The 18,718-nt window shown below is 46.7% G+C and overlaps 1 protein-coding gene across 1 annotated transcript in view; it reads right to left on the bottom strand.

The window, feature by feature from the left end:
- Nucleotides 1-18,718, bottom strand: part of DDX1 (DEAD-box helicase 1) — a 1,380,291-nt gene that overhangs the window by 553,813 nt on the left and 807,760 nt on the right. The window contains exon 19 of the mRNA XM_044064805.1: nt 5,474-5,620. Coding sequence (XP_043920740.1) covers nt 5,474-5,620 — 147 coding nt within the window. The remainder of the gene's footprint in view (nt 1-5,473; nt 5,621-18,718) is intronic.

Genomic DNA, 18,718 nt, shown 5'->3' with positions numbered 1-18,718 from the left:
TTTAGAAGGCTTTGCCTTGGGAATTTGAAGCATAAGAAACAAACAACTGCTCTGTTTTCCTGACGTTCTTGGTTCTATCCAGGTAAAAACGAAGTTGTCTGTGTACATCCAAGGAATGCAAGATCCTTTCCCCCCATTTTGAGGATTGGTGAAAAAGGTTGGCAGATGAATTGTTTGATTTAAAGCCACTTTGGAAACCACCTTAGGCATGAAAGTAGGATTAGTCCTTAAAGACACCCTGTCTTGGTGAAAAATAATGTAAGATTCCACAGCCATGAGTGCTTGCAACTCCAAAACTCTCCTGGCTGAAGTCAAAGCTAACAGGATGGCTGTCTTCCATGATAAAAACTTGATGTCAGACGTGGCAGCAGGCTCAAAAGGAGGTAGAGTGAGTTTTTCCAAAACATAGTTGAGATACCAGGCAGGAATGGGTGGAGATCTAGGGGGCCTTAAATTCTTAGCTCCTCTGAGAAATTGTCTCATGAGTTGGTGGGAAAAGATTGGAGGGTCTGTATTATAATGTGCAGAGATAGCTGAGGCATGTATCTTTATGGAAGAGAAGGAGAGACCCTTATGTAACAGGTCTGTCAGGTATAGTAAAATCAAAGGAATATTAAGAGTGAGAGGATCAGAATCCTGATCATACATCCAGGTGCAAAATCTTTTCCATTTTCCTGCATAAGATTTTCTAGTGCTAGGGTGTCTGGCTTCTAAAATGACATCCATAACCTGTTTGGGAAGGAGAGGATTAATCACAGACCCTGAATTAGCCAGGCTGAGAGGTTTGACATGAGAGTGCAGAACCTGACCCTGGTGTTGGGACAAAAGATTTGGAGTCGGAGGTAAAACCCAAGGGGGCTCCTGTGAAAGATTCATCAGTGTTGGGTACCAAAATTGTCGAGGCCAATTTGGGGCCAGTAAAATTATCATCTTGGGCGTGTCCTGCTTGATCTTTAATAACACCCGTGGAAGAAGAGGTAGAGGCGGGAAGGCATACCCAGAGAGGTTTCTCCAACTGAATGATAGTGCATCCACTTTCCATGCTAGCTCGTGGAATGTCCTTGTGCAAAAAATCCGTAATTGATGGTTGAGGGGGGATGCAAAAAGATCTATGTGCGGGCAGCCCCAGACTGCTGTAATCTTGAATATTTCGGTGTCCAGCATCCATTCGTGTGGGTCTGACAGGTTCCTGCTCAGGCTGTCTAGCAGAATGTTTTGTTTCCCTGGTAGGAACTGAACTTGTAGGTCCACTTTGCATGCTTGAGTGTGTTCCATAGAGTCATGGCTAGTATGCAAAGGGGTTAGGAGTGTGAACCCCCTTGCTTGTTTATGTACCACATAACTGTGGTGTTGTCTGTCCGTATCAGTAGTTGTCCAGGTTGTAGGAGATCCCTGAAGGCCAAGAGAGCATTCTGAACAGCTAACATTTCCTTTAAATTGATATGCAGGTGCTTCTGATCCTTTGTCCAAAAGCCTTGCAGACATTTTCCCTGCAGGTGGGCTCCCCATGCGTAATCTGAGGCGTCCGTGGTTTAGTATCTGGCTGGCTGGAGGCAGACTGAAGGCTTTTCCCTTTGTTGTGAATACATGCCTTGGTCCACCAAAGGAATTCCTTTTGTAGACAAGGCAGGACGGTGATCTGTGTGTCTAGACTGTGGCAATGCTGGGACCATACACTTTTTAGGTACCACTGTATTTTTCTCATATGTAGTCTTGCATATGGTATGAGAAGGATGCAAGAGGCCATGTAACCCAATGCCTGCAGGCATTTCCTTGCAGATAGCTGAGTTAGTGACGCCAAAGTTTTGAAAGTTGAAGCCAGCTGTAATTGTTTTTCGGATGTTAGAAATGCCATCTGGGTTGTTGTGTTTAGAAGAGCACCCAGAAAAGTTATTTGTTATGAGCATGGCCGGCCTTAGGCATAGGCCAACTAGGCGGCCGCCTAGGGTGCCGCTGTAGCAGAGGCGCTTTTCCAGTATTTATTTGGTGTAGGCAGACCAGGTTGGGGGCACCTGGGTGGTGTGGGGGGCACTGTGGAACCTTTTTGCCTAGGGCACCAGCTGACCTAAGGCCACTGCTGGTTGTGAGGGTGTCAAATTTGACTTTTTTATGTTCACAGTGAATCCCAGGAACTTGAGAAGGTTCTGAACAAATTCTAGATGCTGGAGTAAGACATACTTGCTGTGTGCTTGAATAAGACAGTCGTCCAGATAAGGGTAAAGTTGAATTCCCTTGAGTCTGCAATAAGCTACTACTGGTGCCAGGCATTTGGTGAAGACCCTGGGCGCGGTAGACAATCCAAAGGGCAGCGCAGAGAATTGGTAATGCCTCGAGCCAGCCTTGAACCTTAGGTATTTTCTGCACTCCTGTCTGATAGTAATGTGTAAGTAAGCCTCCTTTAAATCCAATGTTACTATCCATTCATTTTTGCTCAACATTGGCAGTAGCTGCTGCAGAGTAAGCATCTTGAATTTTGGTATATCCAGGAAAGTGTTCAAGACTGACAGATCCAGGATGGGTCTCCATGAATTTTGCTTTCTGGGGACTAGAAAGAGCCTTGAGTAAAAACCTTGCCCCATTTTTGAAAGTGGAACCAGTTCTACGGCCCTCATAGCCATGAGGGCTTCCACCTGGTTTAAGGCCTTTGACCATTGGTGTTTTGGTAGGTCCGGCCATCCGTTTGGTCTTGGTAGGGAATGAAAGTGGAATTTGTAACCTCTTGAAACCACATCCAGAACCCACTTGTCTTGGGTTATGCAAGTCCAATTTAGGTGAAAAAGAGAGAGTTTTCCTCCGAGAGGGGCTTCCAGGAAGAAATTCCTGCAGCCCAGCAGGGGGAGTCATTGAGCCTGTTTTCTATGAGTTTGAGGCCTGTCCTCTCCACCCCTAGAGGTGGAAGCAGTCCACTGTCTTGGTCTGTAGGAGGTCTGCGTTTGAGGCCTTCCTCTGGAGCGTCTATATCTACCCCTCTGAGGCCTGTCTGAGTAGGGGAAAGGACCAATTTTTTGTTGGCCAATTCCTACTAAATCTGGGGGGGCTGTACTTGTAAGAAATCCTTAACCATTTGCATGGATTCCATTTGCATGGATTTAGCCTTGTCCTCCATTTTCTTTATCACCTCTTCAGCCTTAGATCCAAACAAAACATCATGCTGAACAGGTGCATCCAATAACTTAGCTTTCACTTGATCAGGTAAGTTTTGTTCCTTTAACCAAGCATGCCTTCTAATGACTGTGCTGGAGGCAGCAGCCCTACAAGAAGCCTCCAAGGCATCAAAACCACAGTGTAAACCATGCTTCCCTACTTGTTCAGTGGCATGCATCAAATCATGTAATTCCTTATTATCTGCACATGCGGAAATGGAAGCTAGCTTTCGTTTCACAACAGACAGTAGGAATTGCTGGTATTTTAGCATATGAAATTGACAGTTTAAAGCCCTAATTGATAAAGTTGCAGAGGTGTACACTTTTTTGCCCCATCTCTCTAAAGCTCTGGAATCCTTATCTGTCGGAATGGGGTTTTTAGCAGAAGCGGCCTTAACCCCCTTAGGGCCCTGGGAAATGGTTTCAGGATGAGCAGTAGGATTCTTGAAAAGGAACTGGTGAGAATCAGGGACCCTATAATATCTGTCGGGCTTAGCAGGGGCTGGAGGAAAAGAGTCAGGAGTTAAATTAGCCTCAGAGAAGGCATCATCCACAATATCCAAAATAGGAGGAATAGCCAGGGGCCTATGTTGAGGAAGAAGAAGAAAATCCCTAAGTCTTCTCTTAGATTCCGAGTACTCCTGTCCTTCCCAGTGAAAATGTTCCCTCATTTCATGTAAAGTTTCCCCAAATGAAAAATCCTCAGGGGGAGAAGCTGAAGGAATGGATTCCTCAGCATCAGCATCCTCATAAGGAGAGAAAGAGTAATCCTGGTCAGAAGAAGACACTGAAGAAATAGATGCCTGATCAGAAGAGTCATAATCCAATTCCTGCCTAGGCCTTTTATCTGGTGGGGGGTGTGAACCCCTAATCATGGTAAGTAAGTCCTCCGCCATCTTAAGTAACTGTTTTTGGGATTTGGGTCCCGGATCAGAAGAGGCCTGGACTGAAGTCTTAGATTCGGAAGGAGTCTTTGCCTTTATCAGAAGCTGTGTAGGCCTGAAAACCCCCTCGGAAGCCGGTACCTGCACAGCGGCTCCGGACCCATCCGAGGGAGCATTGTCCGAAGGTCCAGCAGCTGAAGTACTCAAAGGCTTAGTTGGCTCCTCGTGGGAGTCCGTTTCGGCAATCGGTTCCGAAATGGCCGACAACAGGGGCTGCGAAAGCGCCTCACTGACGACAGCCGAACCAGAAGCTGGCTCTGTTTGTAAAACGTAGTCTGTTTTGGACCTCGGAAGCCTGTCTTTATCCTTGCGTCGTTTGTGTACTCCGGTAGTCGGAAGAGTGTCCGACAACATTTTGTAATTAAATCACCTACCGAAATAATGAAATGCAAAATTGTACCTTCGCTTAATCGTGCGTTGGTTAAATCTAGCACAAAACCGACAACTAGCTATGTTGTGGTCAGGGCCTAAGCAAGGAATACTGTAAGAATGGAAATCCTTATGAGGTATTTGCTTCCCACAAGAAATACAATTATTAACTTTTTCTGACATCGGACTGGAGCAAGAAAAAAGATTCCCCAACAGGGTACTTAGCTTTGAGTAGAAGAAGTAAGTCTTCGGACTGAAGTACGAAAAATTGTCAGGAGTCAGCCAACCGGCACTTGCAAACTGCTTTCACTGCATGGCAAGAAAGACTGGAGAACATGGCGTCGGCTGCCAGCTTTGTACTCCTGGCGCACTGACGTCAGGCAGCATGGCTGAGCAGCCGACACCAGACCCAGACTTTGGGATTCTGACCGACTGAGGACCGCCTGCCGGCAGGCGAGAACCCTACAGTGATGACTGCAACAGTGAAACACGATGAACATCCAAAAGCATAACCTACAGGTCAAGGTGTCTAGCCTGCTTAATGTATTATCTGGCTACAAGGGCCTCTATGGAAAAGTAAATGCATGCTTACAAATTTAACAACAAAAAGAAACGGCTCTATAAAACATAATCAGAGATTGTCATCTCAAGCCAAAGAAACTTTACTGAAAAAAAGAAGCTGAAAAATAAACTAATGAATTCAAAAGTACCACTACTCAAGTTTTGACCCCTGAATCAAGAGGAAGAAATGGAGAAAGGCAGGTCCATCCTTCCTTTTATGTGCAGCTTGAAGATTAATTATTTCCCCTCTACAGAATGAAGGGACTATCAGAACATAAAGGCATTACAGCAACTGCCTCCACCTGCAAGCAAGACAGCTGCACAAGATGAAGATCTTGGCAGCCCCTGAAGACATACTAGTCCTAATTTAGACTGTCAAATACTTAACATACACATTTTTTTAAATCAGAAACAGTTGCAATAAAAAATCTGTTTTCGTGAGTAAAAATAACTTACCTCCACCCTGCTGTATAAAATACTGCTCCATGTTATCACAGTCTATCTTAGTCCGACAAAATATAATTGCCTGATCCATCTTATGTTCCTTAATTGCACGAACAGTATACTCTCCCTTGAGGATTTTTATAGCTTCAGACCACATCTCTGAAACAGAAACAGCAGGTGTGTGAAGCACTGACCTTAAGTATACAACTGTATTTTTTTACTACTCTTAATTTTTTTCTCAAATAATTGTTACGTTTTAAGCTCTCAGTTAAAAGCATTAGTATTTCTAAAGTGCCCCTAGATGGCTGCTTTCTCCTATAATTAGTTTTGCTTTGACACATTCACAACTGAAAAATTGAGAAGAGATCATTTCCTGGTCTCATTTTTCACCTATGGTTTTATAGCCAGTTGTGCTGGCTTCTTACCTGTCAGAACTGGAACCACTATGCTTGCAGTAACCATATCCATCATTAGCGGAAATTCTGAACATCTGCAGACAAATTTGATCCTTACCAGGTTTCGTTTCAGGACATAGTCTACTACCAGAACACACCGAGAGGGTACAGGTAGAATAGGTCTTTGAACATTTACACAATATACAAATAAAGGTGAAACATAGCAGTCACCATAAATATTATATGCAGCACATAAGTTCATTTGTGCTTGTGTACACAAGATACCATATTACAATAGCACTATTGTCCTTGTAAAAATGCAGTTACAGTGAATTCCCAAGCAACAATAAAGTCAACTTTTCAATTATAACAACATTCCACAATATAAAAAGTCCTATGCACCATCTGCATAAATATACAATGAAATCCAAAGCCATCTCCTTTTCACAGGCATAAGTCTTACAGTTAAATACCATTTATAATTTACAAAAACACTCAGACATCAACTTGCTCTTCCTGTCCTAATGTGCACATTTTGAGTGACTGACTATCCTTAAAAAGCACCGCATCATGAGAATAAGCAAAGGAAAATGTTTCATGCTTATCAGATGATATATAAAAACTACTGCACTGCAAGGTTATATATTCCCCAGACTAAAGGATATATAAAAACTACTGCACTGCAAGGTTATATATTCATCAGACTAAAGGATGCATGGGCCTTTTGGGAACTGCTTATAGGTATGCAACTGTTGGCAGATTTATTGACATCACCAGATCCAAACACAGCAAAAGCTCTAAACATTGAAGAAAACAAGTCCATGATGCCATCTTTCCTCATATTAGCAGAAATATGGAATGAAAAATCAAACCAAAAATAAAAAATAAAATCAGATAGCAACAGAAAGTGCCAAAAAAAAAGAACATAAGAACAGGACCAAGAAAGGAAAGAAAACTAAAAAGCCCACAATTAAAGTGGAAAATATACAGAACCCTTGGAACAATCACATAGTCACATTTTTACAGATAGAATGGTTAAGAAGAGATCATCCAATGCCAACAATGAAAAAAGAAAACCAATATAGTAACAGGAAAAAAGGGCAGATGTCTAAATTCACCACTGAAACAGCTACACCTAGAAATTCGTGCCCTGCGTACTAAAAAAAAAGTGTCATAAAATTCCAAGATATGCAAGCAGAAACCAGAGCAAATGGGATAAAGGCATCCAGACAGTGGCAACAGTAGTAGTAGGAACAACATGACAAAGAATTCTGCAGTTTACTTAAATATTCCATTTAAACATTTAATTCAATATGAAGTGCAGGAGGCAGCAATTCTAGGTACACTGCAGATATTGAGCTGACCACTATCAGCAAACAATGAAGCAATACTAACTTCATGAACTTTAATCTCACTCAGACTCAGAAACCAGGTCCACAACTGTCATGGTATTAGAAATCCAAAGAATTTGAAAAAACTAAAAAGTAGACAAAGCAAAGAAACAAACTGCAATAGGGTTTTAACAGTAAAATTGGGAAAAGAAAAAAAAACATAAGGGTGGTAGGAGTTGCAGAAAACTAACATGTTAACATTGTTAAACTTCCTACACCTCACAATCTTTGTTGAGAGAGAAAAACACTTAACATAACTCAATCATATGCCAGATCCCAAAACAGCAAAAGATGATGAGCAGCCAAGAGAAACGAAAAGAAACCACCTCCTTTTCGAATTACAAAAAAAGATAATAAAATCCCTCAAATCGGATTCCCTTTCCCTTCTTGGGTAAATTATTTCTTCATCCTCTCCCATCCAGGGAAAAATGAATGTACTACAACAAAGTGCTGTGGTTCCTTTGTATGAACACCCAATAAGTGAAAGAAAGAGACCACAACAGGGACTTTGCATGAACCAGTGCTAAATTCTAGGTTTCTGATGCACTCTGCTAGGAAACAGCTTTTCCATGACAGGATGCACCAGAGAAAAGTAATGGGGACTGGCTGCTTTAAACTCAGATACCTGGGTTTCAGGTTGTATGAAGTCAGTTGGTAATTCTAGTAGGGCAAAAATGGTTGCGCGGAGAGAGAGTGAGAGAGAGAAACACACAAACAGACAAGACGCTGTCTGAGGCTATAGAAATCATCTCTCAAGTGGGAATCCAGCAAGAGTTCTCCATTTGCCAGTAGTAGTCCTGGCAATAGAAAACATGGAAGCTGCATGACCAGAGGGAATCCAGTAAACAGACTATTATTTCAATGAGGGATGCCCTAGCAGTTACAGAAACTGTTTGCACAGCTGAACAAGCCCTTACATATTGGTTAATTTGGCTTTTATAAGAGAAACAGTCATCCACCGCTCACCAAATTATTTTCATCATTTTATAAAAAAGGATAAGACTTCAGTGTGGTCAGCTTTTTCTTTCTTTTTACAAGCAATGAAAAAAGTGACAAAGTACTTACATGTAAACACATCTGGATCTAAATTTGTAGTCTATGCTTTCACAGTATGATCATAAAAAGAAGTTATGTTCTTACCATAACGTTCCATCTGAGTAGTAGACTTCATTCTTCTGCACATATGTGTATACGGATCCGATTCGGATCCGAGCCGGCAAAACTTTTCAAGCATCAGCTCAGAGCTCCAAGCTCCTCCCTTACCTATATTACATCACTTCCTCCTATCTAGCCCCAGATCGAGTTTGCTGACACTAAATGGCAACCTAACCACAATCCTAAACAGGAACAACCTGAAGAGTGAGGGGGATGGAGGGAGGGAAGGTGCAGAAGAATGAAGTCTACTACTCAGATGGAACGTTACGGTAAGAACATAACTTCTTTATCTGAAGTAGTTGACTTCATTCATTCTGCACATATGGGACAGAGTTCCCAGCTACTAGTATTCCTGGGAGGCCCTTATGGAAGGATATTTCTGAGCACCGCAGAGCCAAAGGATGCTCGCCCTCTAAAAATAAGATCCAATTTATAATGAGAGATGAATGTGTGCGATTTGGCCTAAGTCGCTGCCGCACAGATATCGACCAGAAAGCTGCAGACGTGGCCACTGCTCTAGTGGAATGAGCCTTCAATACACCAGGAGGAGATAAACCTTTTCCTTATAAACCTGTGCAATACAAAGAGTGATCCACCTTGCTAAGGACACTTTCGAAACTGCTTTGCCCAAAAATGGTTTTGAAAAAGAGATAAACAATTGATCTGACTTCCGGAAGGGTTTAGTCCTATGGAGGTAAAAACGAAGCTGTCTATGGACATCCAATAAATGAAGCTTACGTTCACCCCTATTTTGGAAATTTGGGAAGAAGACTGGCAAATTTAAGCAGCGAAACCCTATCCTTGTGGAAAAACAAATAGGGGGGCAAGAAAGATAACGCCTGCAACTATGAAACTCTCCTGGCTGAAGTGATGGCGATCAAGAAGGCAGCCTTCCACGACTAAAACTTTATCGGAACTGAACCGGCTGGCTCGAAAGGAGGAGAGGTCAAAGCCTGAAGGACTAAAGTCAGATCCCAGGGGGGGGCACTGTTTCTTTAACTGGTGATTGCAATAAAAAAGTGCCCTTCAGGAAAGCTTTACACAATTTAGCAGAAGCCAGAGCAACCTTATTTTCACCCACATGAAAATTAGAGATGGCAGCCAGCTGAACCTTGATGGTGGAAGCACTTGCGCCTGATCGAAAAAGATCGGCCAGAAAATCCAGTATGACCGGAACGGGGGCTGTAAACGAGTTCAGATTGCACTGAGAGGCCCACACGCAAAAACGTCTCCACTTGCTATTGTAGAGTTTCTTAGTGGAGGCTTTAAGAAAGCTACTAGAATATTCTTAACAGGGGACGAAAGTCCGGGAGTCCTGCTAATCATGGGAACTGGAGCAGCCATGCCGTCAGCTTGAGACTGTCCAGGCTGGGCAGGGGCAAGCCCGACGGATGAGAAATCAGATCTGGGCATGGATCTAGAGTCCATGGAGGAGCCAACAGGTGAGACCATAGGAAGGGAAACCACACTTGACGCGGCCAGAAGGGAGGTATAAGAATGACTTTGCACTGCAGCCAGCAAGCTCTCTGAAGGAACTTCAGAATAAGAGGTAACGGGGGTTAAGCATACAGGAGCCCAAGCATGGACTAGAGCGTTCCTGGGGACATCCCCCAGAGGGGGAATCAGAGCAAAGAAGTTGCTGCACTTCGCGTTGGAAGGAGATGCGAAGATATCGCAGCAAGGTTGACCAGAAACACGGAAGATCTTCTCTGCCACTGATTGTTTCAGAGACCACTCGTAAGGCAGAAGGATTGCCCTGCTGAAACTGTCCGCTAGAATGTTGGAGCGTTCCGGGATATGTGTTGCTATGAGAAACCGGCTGGTGGATATGGTGGATATGGCCCACTCCCAAACCCTCATGGCCTCGCGGTAAAGGGGGTAGGGGAGCAGGTCCTTCCCTGTTTATTTATATACTAGACTACAGACATGCTGTCTGATTGAATAGCTACCGTCCCCGGAGGTAGGACAGGGTGGAAGGCTCTCAACGCTAAAAGCACTGCCCTCATCTCCAGGACATTGATGTGTAGCTTGGCCTCTGGAGGGGACCACGTGCCTTGGACCTTTCTTCCCAGGAAGTGCCCCCCCCCCCAACACGAGCTGGGAAGCGTCTCTGGTCACCGTGGCTTGAGCCGGAGGGGCTAGAAAGCTGTGCCCCACAAAAATGTCCGCTGATCGAAGCCACCACTGGAGTGACGTTCTGCATGTCTGATTGATTCGGATGTGGAAATTCATCGGAAGGTCTAGCCAGGACCACTGAACTGCTAGATTCCACTGAAGGACTCTCATGTGAAGACGTGCAACAGGGAGAATAGAGATTGCGGCTGCCTTCAAACCCAGGGCCCTGAGAACATCGGTTGCTGTGACTACAAAGTGATCCAAGATCGCCGCTACATGGAGTCTGAGATTTTCTATCCTTTCTGGGGTGAGAAAAATCTTTGAATCAAATCCAACTGTGCCCCGATGAAGTCTATGATCTAAACCGGAGCCAGGTGGGACTTGTTGATATTGATCGTGATACCTAACTTGTAAGCCAAACCGAGGAAGTAGTGTAGGTCCTGACACAAGCGAAGTTTGGTGGATGCAGCGAAGAGCCAGTCGTCCAGGTAGGGGACTACCTGAATGCCCTGAAGTCTCAGGTGAGCCGCTACGACCGCCATAACTTGGTGAACACCCTGGGGGCTGTGGTGAGACCAAAGGGTAGGGCTCTGAATTGAAAGTGACTGGCCTCTAGCTGGAAGTGTAGAAATTTCCTGGAGTTCCTGTGGACCTTGATGTGATAGTAAGTGTCCTATAGGTCTAACGAGCACATCCAGTCGCGTTCTCTCAGAAACGGTAGAATGACCTGTAGAGTGACCATCCAGAATTTTTGTTTCTCTACCGACAGGTTGAGGATAGACAGGTCCAGAATGGGTGTGAGATCCCCCATCTTCTTTGGCACTAAAAAGAACCAGGAGTAGATGCCTGATTCGGATTGATCTGGGGGGACCGGCTCGATGGCTGCAGCCTCCCTGTGAGCGGGTGGAACATCTGGAAGGTGTGCTGGAGTTAAGGGACATGAAATGAAGGGGATAGAATATCCTCTGGATATGATGTTCAACACCCAGCAGTCTGCATTAATGGACTCCTATGCCGCTGGATGGAAGGAAAATCTTCCCCCGACTGCCTCCAGAGTAGAGCAGCCAGGCAACCCCTCAGGGTTGCTGTGTGGGTCTGTCGGAAAAAGGTTCCCTAGACCTGAAGTTTCTGGGACCCCCTCTGTCTCTGGGAAGGCGTCGGTCTTGTCCCCCTCTGCCTCTGGGGGACGAATATTCCTGAGCGTCATGAAAGGACTGTGATTTCCAGAACCACATCTTCTTTTGCCCTTTTTGGTTCCTAGAATAGGACCTCTGGGGGTTAGAAAAGCAGATTCCGACGGCTGACAAAGTCTTTCCATCCTTCTCACTCTGGGTTAGTGTGCCATTACAGTCTTCCCAAAGAGGGATGATCTATCGAAAGGGGCATTGATGAAAGACGCCTTAAAGGGGTCCACAAATTGACACAGTCTGATCCAAGTGTGACGCCTCAAGGCAACGCCTGTACCAGCAGCCCTAGCGGCTCCCTCCATAGCATGAGAGAGAAGATGCACAAAGGTATTAGTCACTGATTTCAGTGTAGTCATCTTCGCAGTGAAAGACTGCTTGTCCTGTTGCGACAGAGACTCCGGGGGCGACTCAGTTAATTTCGATATAAGGTCTCGCTGCAGTCGGATAACATGTGCCAAGTAATTCAGCGCACGAATAGAAAATGTCGCTGACGAGTACATGCGCTTCACGAAATGATCCATCGACCTGGACTCTCTGTCTGGTGGATGAACCGAGGAATTCTCCTGTGCCACTTCCTTCTTTGTGGCAGCTGCAACCGCCAAAGTGTCTACTGGGGCTCCTTTGGACCATGCCTACCTGTCTGACGGCGGGGAAAGAATTTTGTCTGGCCTTTTGGGTATAGGCTCTATGGTGTCAGGATCCTTCCATGCCCTAGTGGTGATGAGGTCCACCAAAGGGTCCACTGGAGGGGAGACACAGGAAGTAGATGGGCCCGTGCCAAAGGCCTCCAGGAATACGGACTCATCCGTAGAGGGTTTGGGGGCTGACCAACCTCCTCTTTGGCGGAGGATCTCCATAATGTCTCCGAACAAGACGTCCTCGGTAGGTGATCTGGGGGAACCCTCTCCTTCATCCAAGTCCGTATCAGTGGTAATAGACTCAGGGGAGTACAAGTGCCTCCTCTTACACTTACGAGGTTCCTCTTCAGTGGGACTCTCTGGAGAGGATTCGTAAGCCTCCGGGGGTTCCATGAGGGGAACAACCTGGGGTTGCTTTGGCACGGGCTGTCCCTGAGACAGGGTAATGGGAGCAGAATCCAAAATCAGAAGGGTCTGGGTAGGATCCGAGCAGGTGAGCTGTGGTCTCAACCCCTGAGAGGGAACCCTTTCCACTGCCCTGAATACCGATGGAGAGAACACCTCCGTATAAGGTAAGGATGAGGCTCTCCCTGACATTGTAGCAGGGATCGGAGCAGACGGCGGGGTAGTCCGAGCACCGAGGATGGGATCTGAAAGAGCGAGATCTCGACCCTCGGGTCCGACTCCCCGACCACGGCTCCGAGAGTCCCCTGGATCAGAGATCGGATCCGAGGAACTCAAGGTAACAGCCAGCGTCGAGGACACGAGAACCATCGGCGCTGACCCAACAGCTCCGAAAGGTCTCGGACCAGAGAACCCCGAAGCGTTGGGTCGGATCGGAGAAGGAGCAATAGAGTGGAACATAGTTGAAGAAGGACCCTCTTCAATGGGCGAGGGCCCTGGTAAGACCCCCATCTGAATCTGGCTCTGGATGAACCTCATCAGCCTGTCCATACCAAGGTCGGAGACACTCCAAGTCGACCTGGAGGAAGCGACTGACTCGGGTCTGGGCCAGATCTGAGGGGAGTGCCTCGGCTCCGATGACTTCGTCGGCTCCGGTGAGAAATGGGGAGAGCGGAGCTGAGGAAAACGAGACCTGGGTGCCTTTGAAGAGGAGCTAGAGAAAGACTCCCTTGTCAGGTGATCTTTTTCTGGGCCTGTCCCTCTCTTTGTGGCGCTTCTCCTTCTCCCTTCTGTCTCTACCTCTCTGTGATGACTCCGATGAAGCAGGCCTGGTGGGAGGTTGGGTCCCTGCCTGCACACTGTCAATGGCTGGGGAGGAAACTGAGGCAGACTCCAGGGCAGAAGCTGGTAGCAGACCCTTAGCCGCAAACTTAGCCCGACGATCCTTCAACGCCGTAGGGTTAAAGCCTGAACAAATGTCGCAGGATGCAGACAAATGGGCGACCCCTAAACATAGAACACACAGAGTGTGGCCATCGGCTGGTGAGAGCGTATGACCACACTGTGCACTTCTTAAATAGAACCTTAGGCTGTTTTGGCCATAGTAGAGACAGTAAAAGCCCTAACGCCCCGTTCACACACACACACACACACACACATACAAACAGGGATGGGGCCTAGGCGGGAAACCAGTATCACAAACAAAACACTTAAAACTTTTTTTTTTTTTTTTTTTTACAACACGACGACCAAACGCGAAGGGAGGAAAAAGGGAAAGGTACTCGCACTCAACTATCACAAAAAGACCAAAAAACCTTACCACTTTGCTTAGAGCTCAGAGACCACGATGCTGACTCTTAGAGCGGCAAACGAGATCTGGGGCTAGATAGGAGGAAGTGATGTAATATAGGTAAGGGAGGATCTTGGAGCTCGGAGCTGATGCTTGAAAAGTTTTGCCGAATCGGATCCGTATACCCATATGTGCAGAATGAATGAAGTCAACTACTTCAGATATATAGTTATGACTTACTTTTAGGTCTCGATTGAGAAAAAAAGCAGATAGTAAACTGTATTAGGAATTTACCCTAAAAGTGGTATTAGACTCAGTGTTACAGTCCTCATTTCTTAGAAATATCCTGTCTACATGAAACCTGACAGAAGAACATACTTCCACAGTCCAAGTGCTTTATCAGAAGCCCTTCCACCAGACATGTGCAAGCTATATAAAACAGTGCACTGACAGATACCTTCTGATTTTTTTTTTTTTTGCCCAATCAACAGCTATGGGTTAAAGCTCTGAACCTAATGGAACAGGTGGAACATCCACCACTGACTAAGACCTGCCCAAAGTAACACTATTTCAATTCCCTGGGAAAACACCCGCATAAGGCAAGACCAAGAGATAAGGATGCCAACTCCAACCCAAAGACCAGGAAGAAAAATACAAAGAACATGGAAAGGAGAAGTGGGATAGAGGGAGGAAACATTTAAAATGATGCACCACAGTTACTATAAATGTTAAAAATTAAGAAGTTATGTACTCACCATAACGTTCCATCTGAGTAGATGGCTTCATTTGTCTGCAACCTGTGGGTCTTGGATCAGATATCGGATCCGAGCCGGCAACTATTTATACAGCTATGGATCCGAGCTCCTGGTTCCTCCCCTCACCCATAATCACCTGCCAACCCCAATTGACCTCAGATCAAGTTTGCCCTCCTATATACCTGAAAAGGTATCCTAACAGGAAAAGGCAAGAATAATATCACCATCTAACTCTTCTGAAGGCCAAGGGGAAGGAAGGGGGGATGGTTGCAGACAAATGAAGCCACCTACTCAGATGGAACGTTATGGTGAGTACATAACTTCTTAATCTGGAGTAGGGACTTCATTTGTCAGCAACCTGTGGGACAGAGCTGAATCTTGGGCGGCCATCATGGAAGGATGTTCCGGAGCACTGCGGAGCCAAAGGATGCTCTTCCTCTGGAAGTGACGTCCAGTTTGTAGTGGTTAATAAAGGTATGAGATGAGGCCCAAGTGGCTGCCGAGCAAATATCATCCAAGGGGACTCTAGATCTGAAAGCAGTAGAAGTAGATATGGAGTGAGTGGAGTGTGCACAGACCCTTTGAGGTGCAGGCCTCCCAGAAGCCTCATAAGCTAGAAGGATACATTGGGAAATCCAGTGTGATAAGGTGACCTTCGAAACGGCTTTACCTAAATTGAACTTGGCAAAGGAAATGAACAGCTGATCAGATTGTCTGTGACCAGCAGTCCTATGAATATAGAAACGCAGCTGCCTGTGCACATCTAACGAATGCAGCTTGTATTCTCCTTTATTTTGATAATTAGGGAAGAAAACAGGAAGACTGATGGACCGATTGATATTGGTTTCTGAGGCCACCTTAGGTAGAAAGGATGGACTGGTCCTAAGGTACACTCTATCCTGATGAAAAACCAAGTAAGGGGGGTTTACGGAAAGAGCTTGAAGTTCCGAAACTCATTTCGCAGAAGTGATGGCTACCAGGATTGCTGTTTTCCAAGACAGGTATTTAAGATCAGCCAAGGCAGCTGGTTCAAAGGGGGAAGCAGTCAAGGCCTGAAGAGCTAGCGATAGGTCCCAAGGGGGTATGGCTTCTTTGATAGGGGGCCTGAGCAGAAAAGTACCCTTGAGAAAGGTTTTACATAGTTTAGCTGACATCAAAGGACCTGTCTCATGTCCTACATGATAATGGGAGATGGCTGCCAATTGTACCTTGACTGTCGAACAGCAAGCCCCTTGCTGAAAAAGCCCGGTAAGGAAGTCCAAAACGTACGTTAGCGGAGCAGTGAAGGGGTCCAAATTATGATGTTCCGCCCAGACGGAGAAGCGCTTCCATTTACTGCGGTAAATCTTCCTGGTGGAAGGTTTATGTGCTGCCACCAAGATGGCTTTGACTGGTGAGGAGATACCGGAAGTCCTAATTAAGAGTGGAACTGGAGCAGCAAAGCAGTCAGCTTCAGGCTGTCCAGATTCGGGGTCGGAAAGCCTGATGGGTGGGAGATCAGATCCGGGCTGGGATCCAGAATCCAGTGAGGATTCACCAAGTGAGACCACAGGTAAGGGAACCAAGTTTGTCGAGGCCAGAATGGGGCAATGAGGATCATCTTGCTCCCCAACCGAGAGGCTTTCTGTAACATCTTTAGCATCAGGGGTAGAGGAGGATAGGCATAAAGTAGACCGGGCGGCCAAGCATGCACTAGAGCATCTCTCGGGGCTTCCCCTGGTGGGGGAATCAGGGTGAAGAAGTTGTCGCATTTCGTATTTGAGGGAGAGGCAAAAAGATCGCAACAGGGTTGCCCCCATTTTGCAAAAATCCGCTTCGCTACTCGGGAGTTGAGAGACCACTCGTAAGGGGAAAGAATAGTGCGGCTGAGTTTGTCCGCCAGAATGTTGGACCGTCCCGGAATGTGCGTTGCGATCAGAAAGCGGTTGGTGGAGACCGCCTATTTCCACACTCTCATGGCCTCTCGGAAGAGAGGATAAGACCTGGTTCCCCCCTGTTTGTTGATATACCAGACAACTGAAATGTTGTCCATCTGTATCACAATAGTTCCGACGGGAAGAAGGTTGTGAAGTGCTTGCAACGCCAACAGCACTGCCCTCATCTCCAGAACATTGATATGCAGGGAGGTCTCTGAGTCGTTCCAAGTGCCTTGGACTGTTCTGCCTGAGCAATGCTCCCCCACCCGAGGCGAGAAGCATCCGTGGTCACCGTGACGAGGGAGGTGGAGCGCAGAAGGGGCGACCTGTATGGAGGTCTGGGGAATGAAACCACCATAACAGGGCCCTCCTGCAAGCCTTGCTGACGGAGACAGGGTGATTGAGAGGAAGAAGCTGGAAGGACCATTGTACTTGAAGGGTCCACTGTAGTACCCTCATGTTTAGGCAAGCGCACGGAAGGAGTGTAATTGCCGCTGCCATACAGCCCAGTGCCCTCAGGACCAATTCCGTGGGTGGAGCTTCTGATTGGAGGATGGCCCACACATATAAACTGACATTCTGTAGTCGTTCCGAAGTGAGGTAGGCTCGTAGACTTCTTGTATCTAACCTGGCCCCTATGAATATCACTTGCGTCGGAGCAAGGGAGGATTTGTCCATGTTGATCGTGATGCCTAACTGGGGAGGGGCTAGGCGAAGAAAAAAATCTCTGGCTGAGCAGAGTAGATGCCTTGCTGGGGCGGTCAGGAGCCAGTCGTCCAGGTACGGGAAGACCTGTATTCCCTGAAGTCTCAGGTGGGCCACTATCACTGCTAAAACTTTGGTGAACACCCTGGGGGCTGTGGTAAGGCCAAAGGGAAGGACCCTGAAATGATAGTGGCTGGCTCCCAGCCGGAAGCGGAGAAACCTCCTGGATCGTCTGTCCATTAAGATGTGGTAGTACGCATCCTTGAGGTCTATTGAGCACATCCAGTCATTCTCCTGCAACAGGGGGAGAATGGACTGAAGAGTGACCAATCGGAATTTCTCCTTGGTTACCGACAGGTTCAAGAGGGAGAGGTCTAGAATTGGTCTCAGGTCCTCCGTCTTTTTTGGCACCAGAAAGAACCTTGAGTAAAACCATAATCCGAGCTGGTCTGGGGGGACGGGTTGGATGGCCCTTTTTTCTAGCAGCTGCTGGATTTCCGCGGCTGCAGCCTCCCTCTGATCGGGCGGTACATCGGGGAGGTTCTTGAGTCTGGGAACATGAAGCATAGGGATTTTGTAACCTCTGGATATAATCCGAAGCACCCAGCGGTCTGACGTAATGGACTCCCATGCCGCCAGATGCCTCGAGAAGCGCCCCCCCGACTGCCTGCAGAGTGGAGCAGTCAGGCAACCCTTTAGGGCTGTTGCGTGGGCCGGATCAGAGAAGGATTCTCTGGACCCAAAATTTCTCGGTGCCCCTCTGCCTCTAGGGCGGCGTCCTCCCTGTCCTCGACTGCCACGGAAGGACTGGTTGTCCGGAGCAGGTTGGGAATGTTGTGATTTCTGGAACCACATCTTCTTCTGTCCCTTTTGGTTCTTGGAAAAGGACCTCTGGGGAGCAGAGAAGCGGACTCAGACGGCAGACAATGTCTTCCTGTCCTTCAACCTCTGGACAAGTGTCTCGCGAACGGTCTTGCCAAACAAAGCAGAACCATCAAAGGGGGCATTCGCAAACTCGCAAAGGACGCCTTAAAGGGCTCCGTGAAGTCACAATGTCATAACTAGGCCCGCTCCGCTAGCTCTAGCGGCTCCCTTAGTTGCGTGAGACAACAGCTGCATGGAGGTATTAGAAACAGATCTCAGAGTGGCCATACGAGTGGAGTACAATTGCTTGTCCTCTGCCGACATCGACTCCGGGGGGGAAGCAGCGTATTCTTTAATAAGATCGCCCTGCATCCTGATAACATGTGCCATGTAGTTCAGAGACCTTACTGAGAAGGTCACTGAACTGAATACCCGCTTCCCAA

Source organism: Protopterus annectens, chromosome 1.part0 (genome assembly GCF_019279795.1).
Source record: "Protopterus annectens isolate FY-2018-M chromosome 1.part0, PAN1.0, whole genome shotgun sequence".
NCBI lineage: Eukaryota > Metazoa > Chordata > Ceratodontiformes > Protopteridae > Protopterus > Protopterus annectens.
This window is presented reverse-complemented; position numbering and strand designations above follow the sequence as displayed.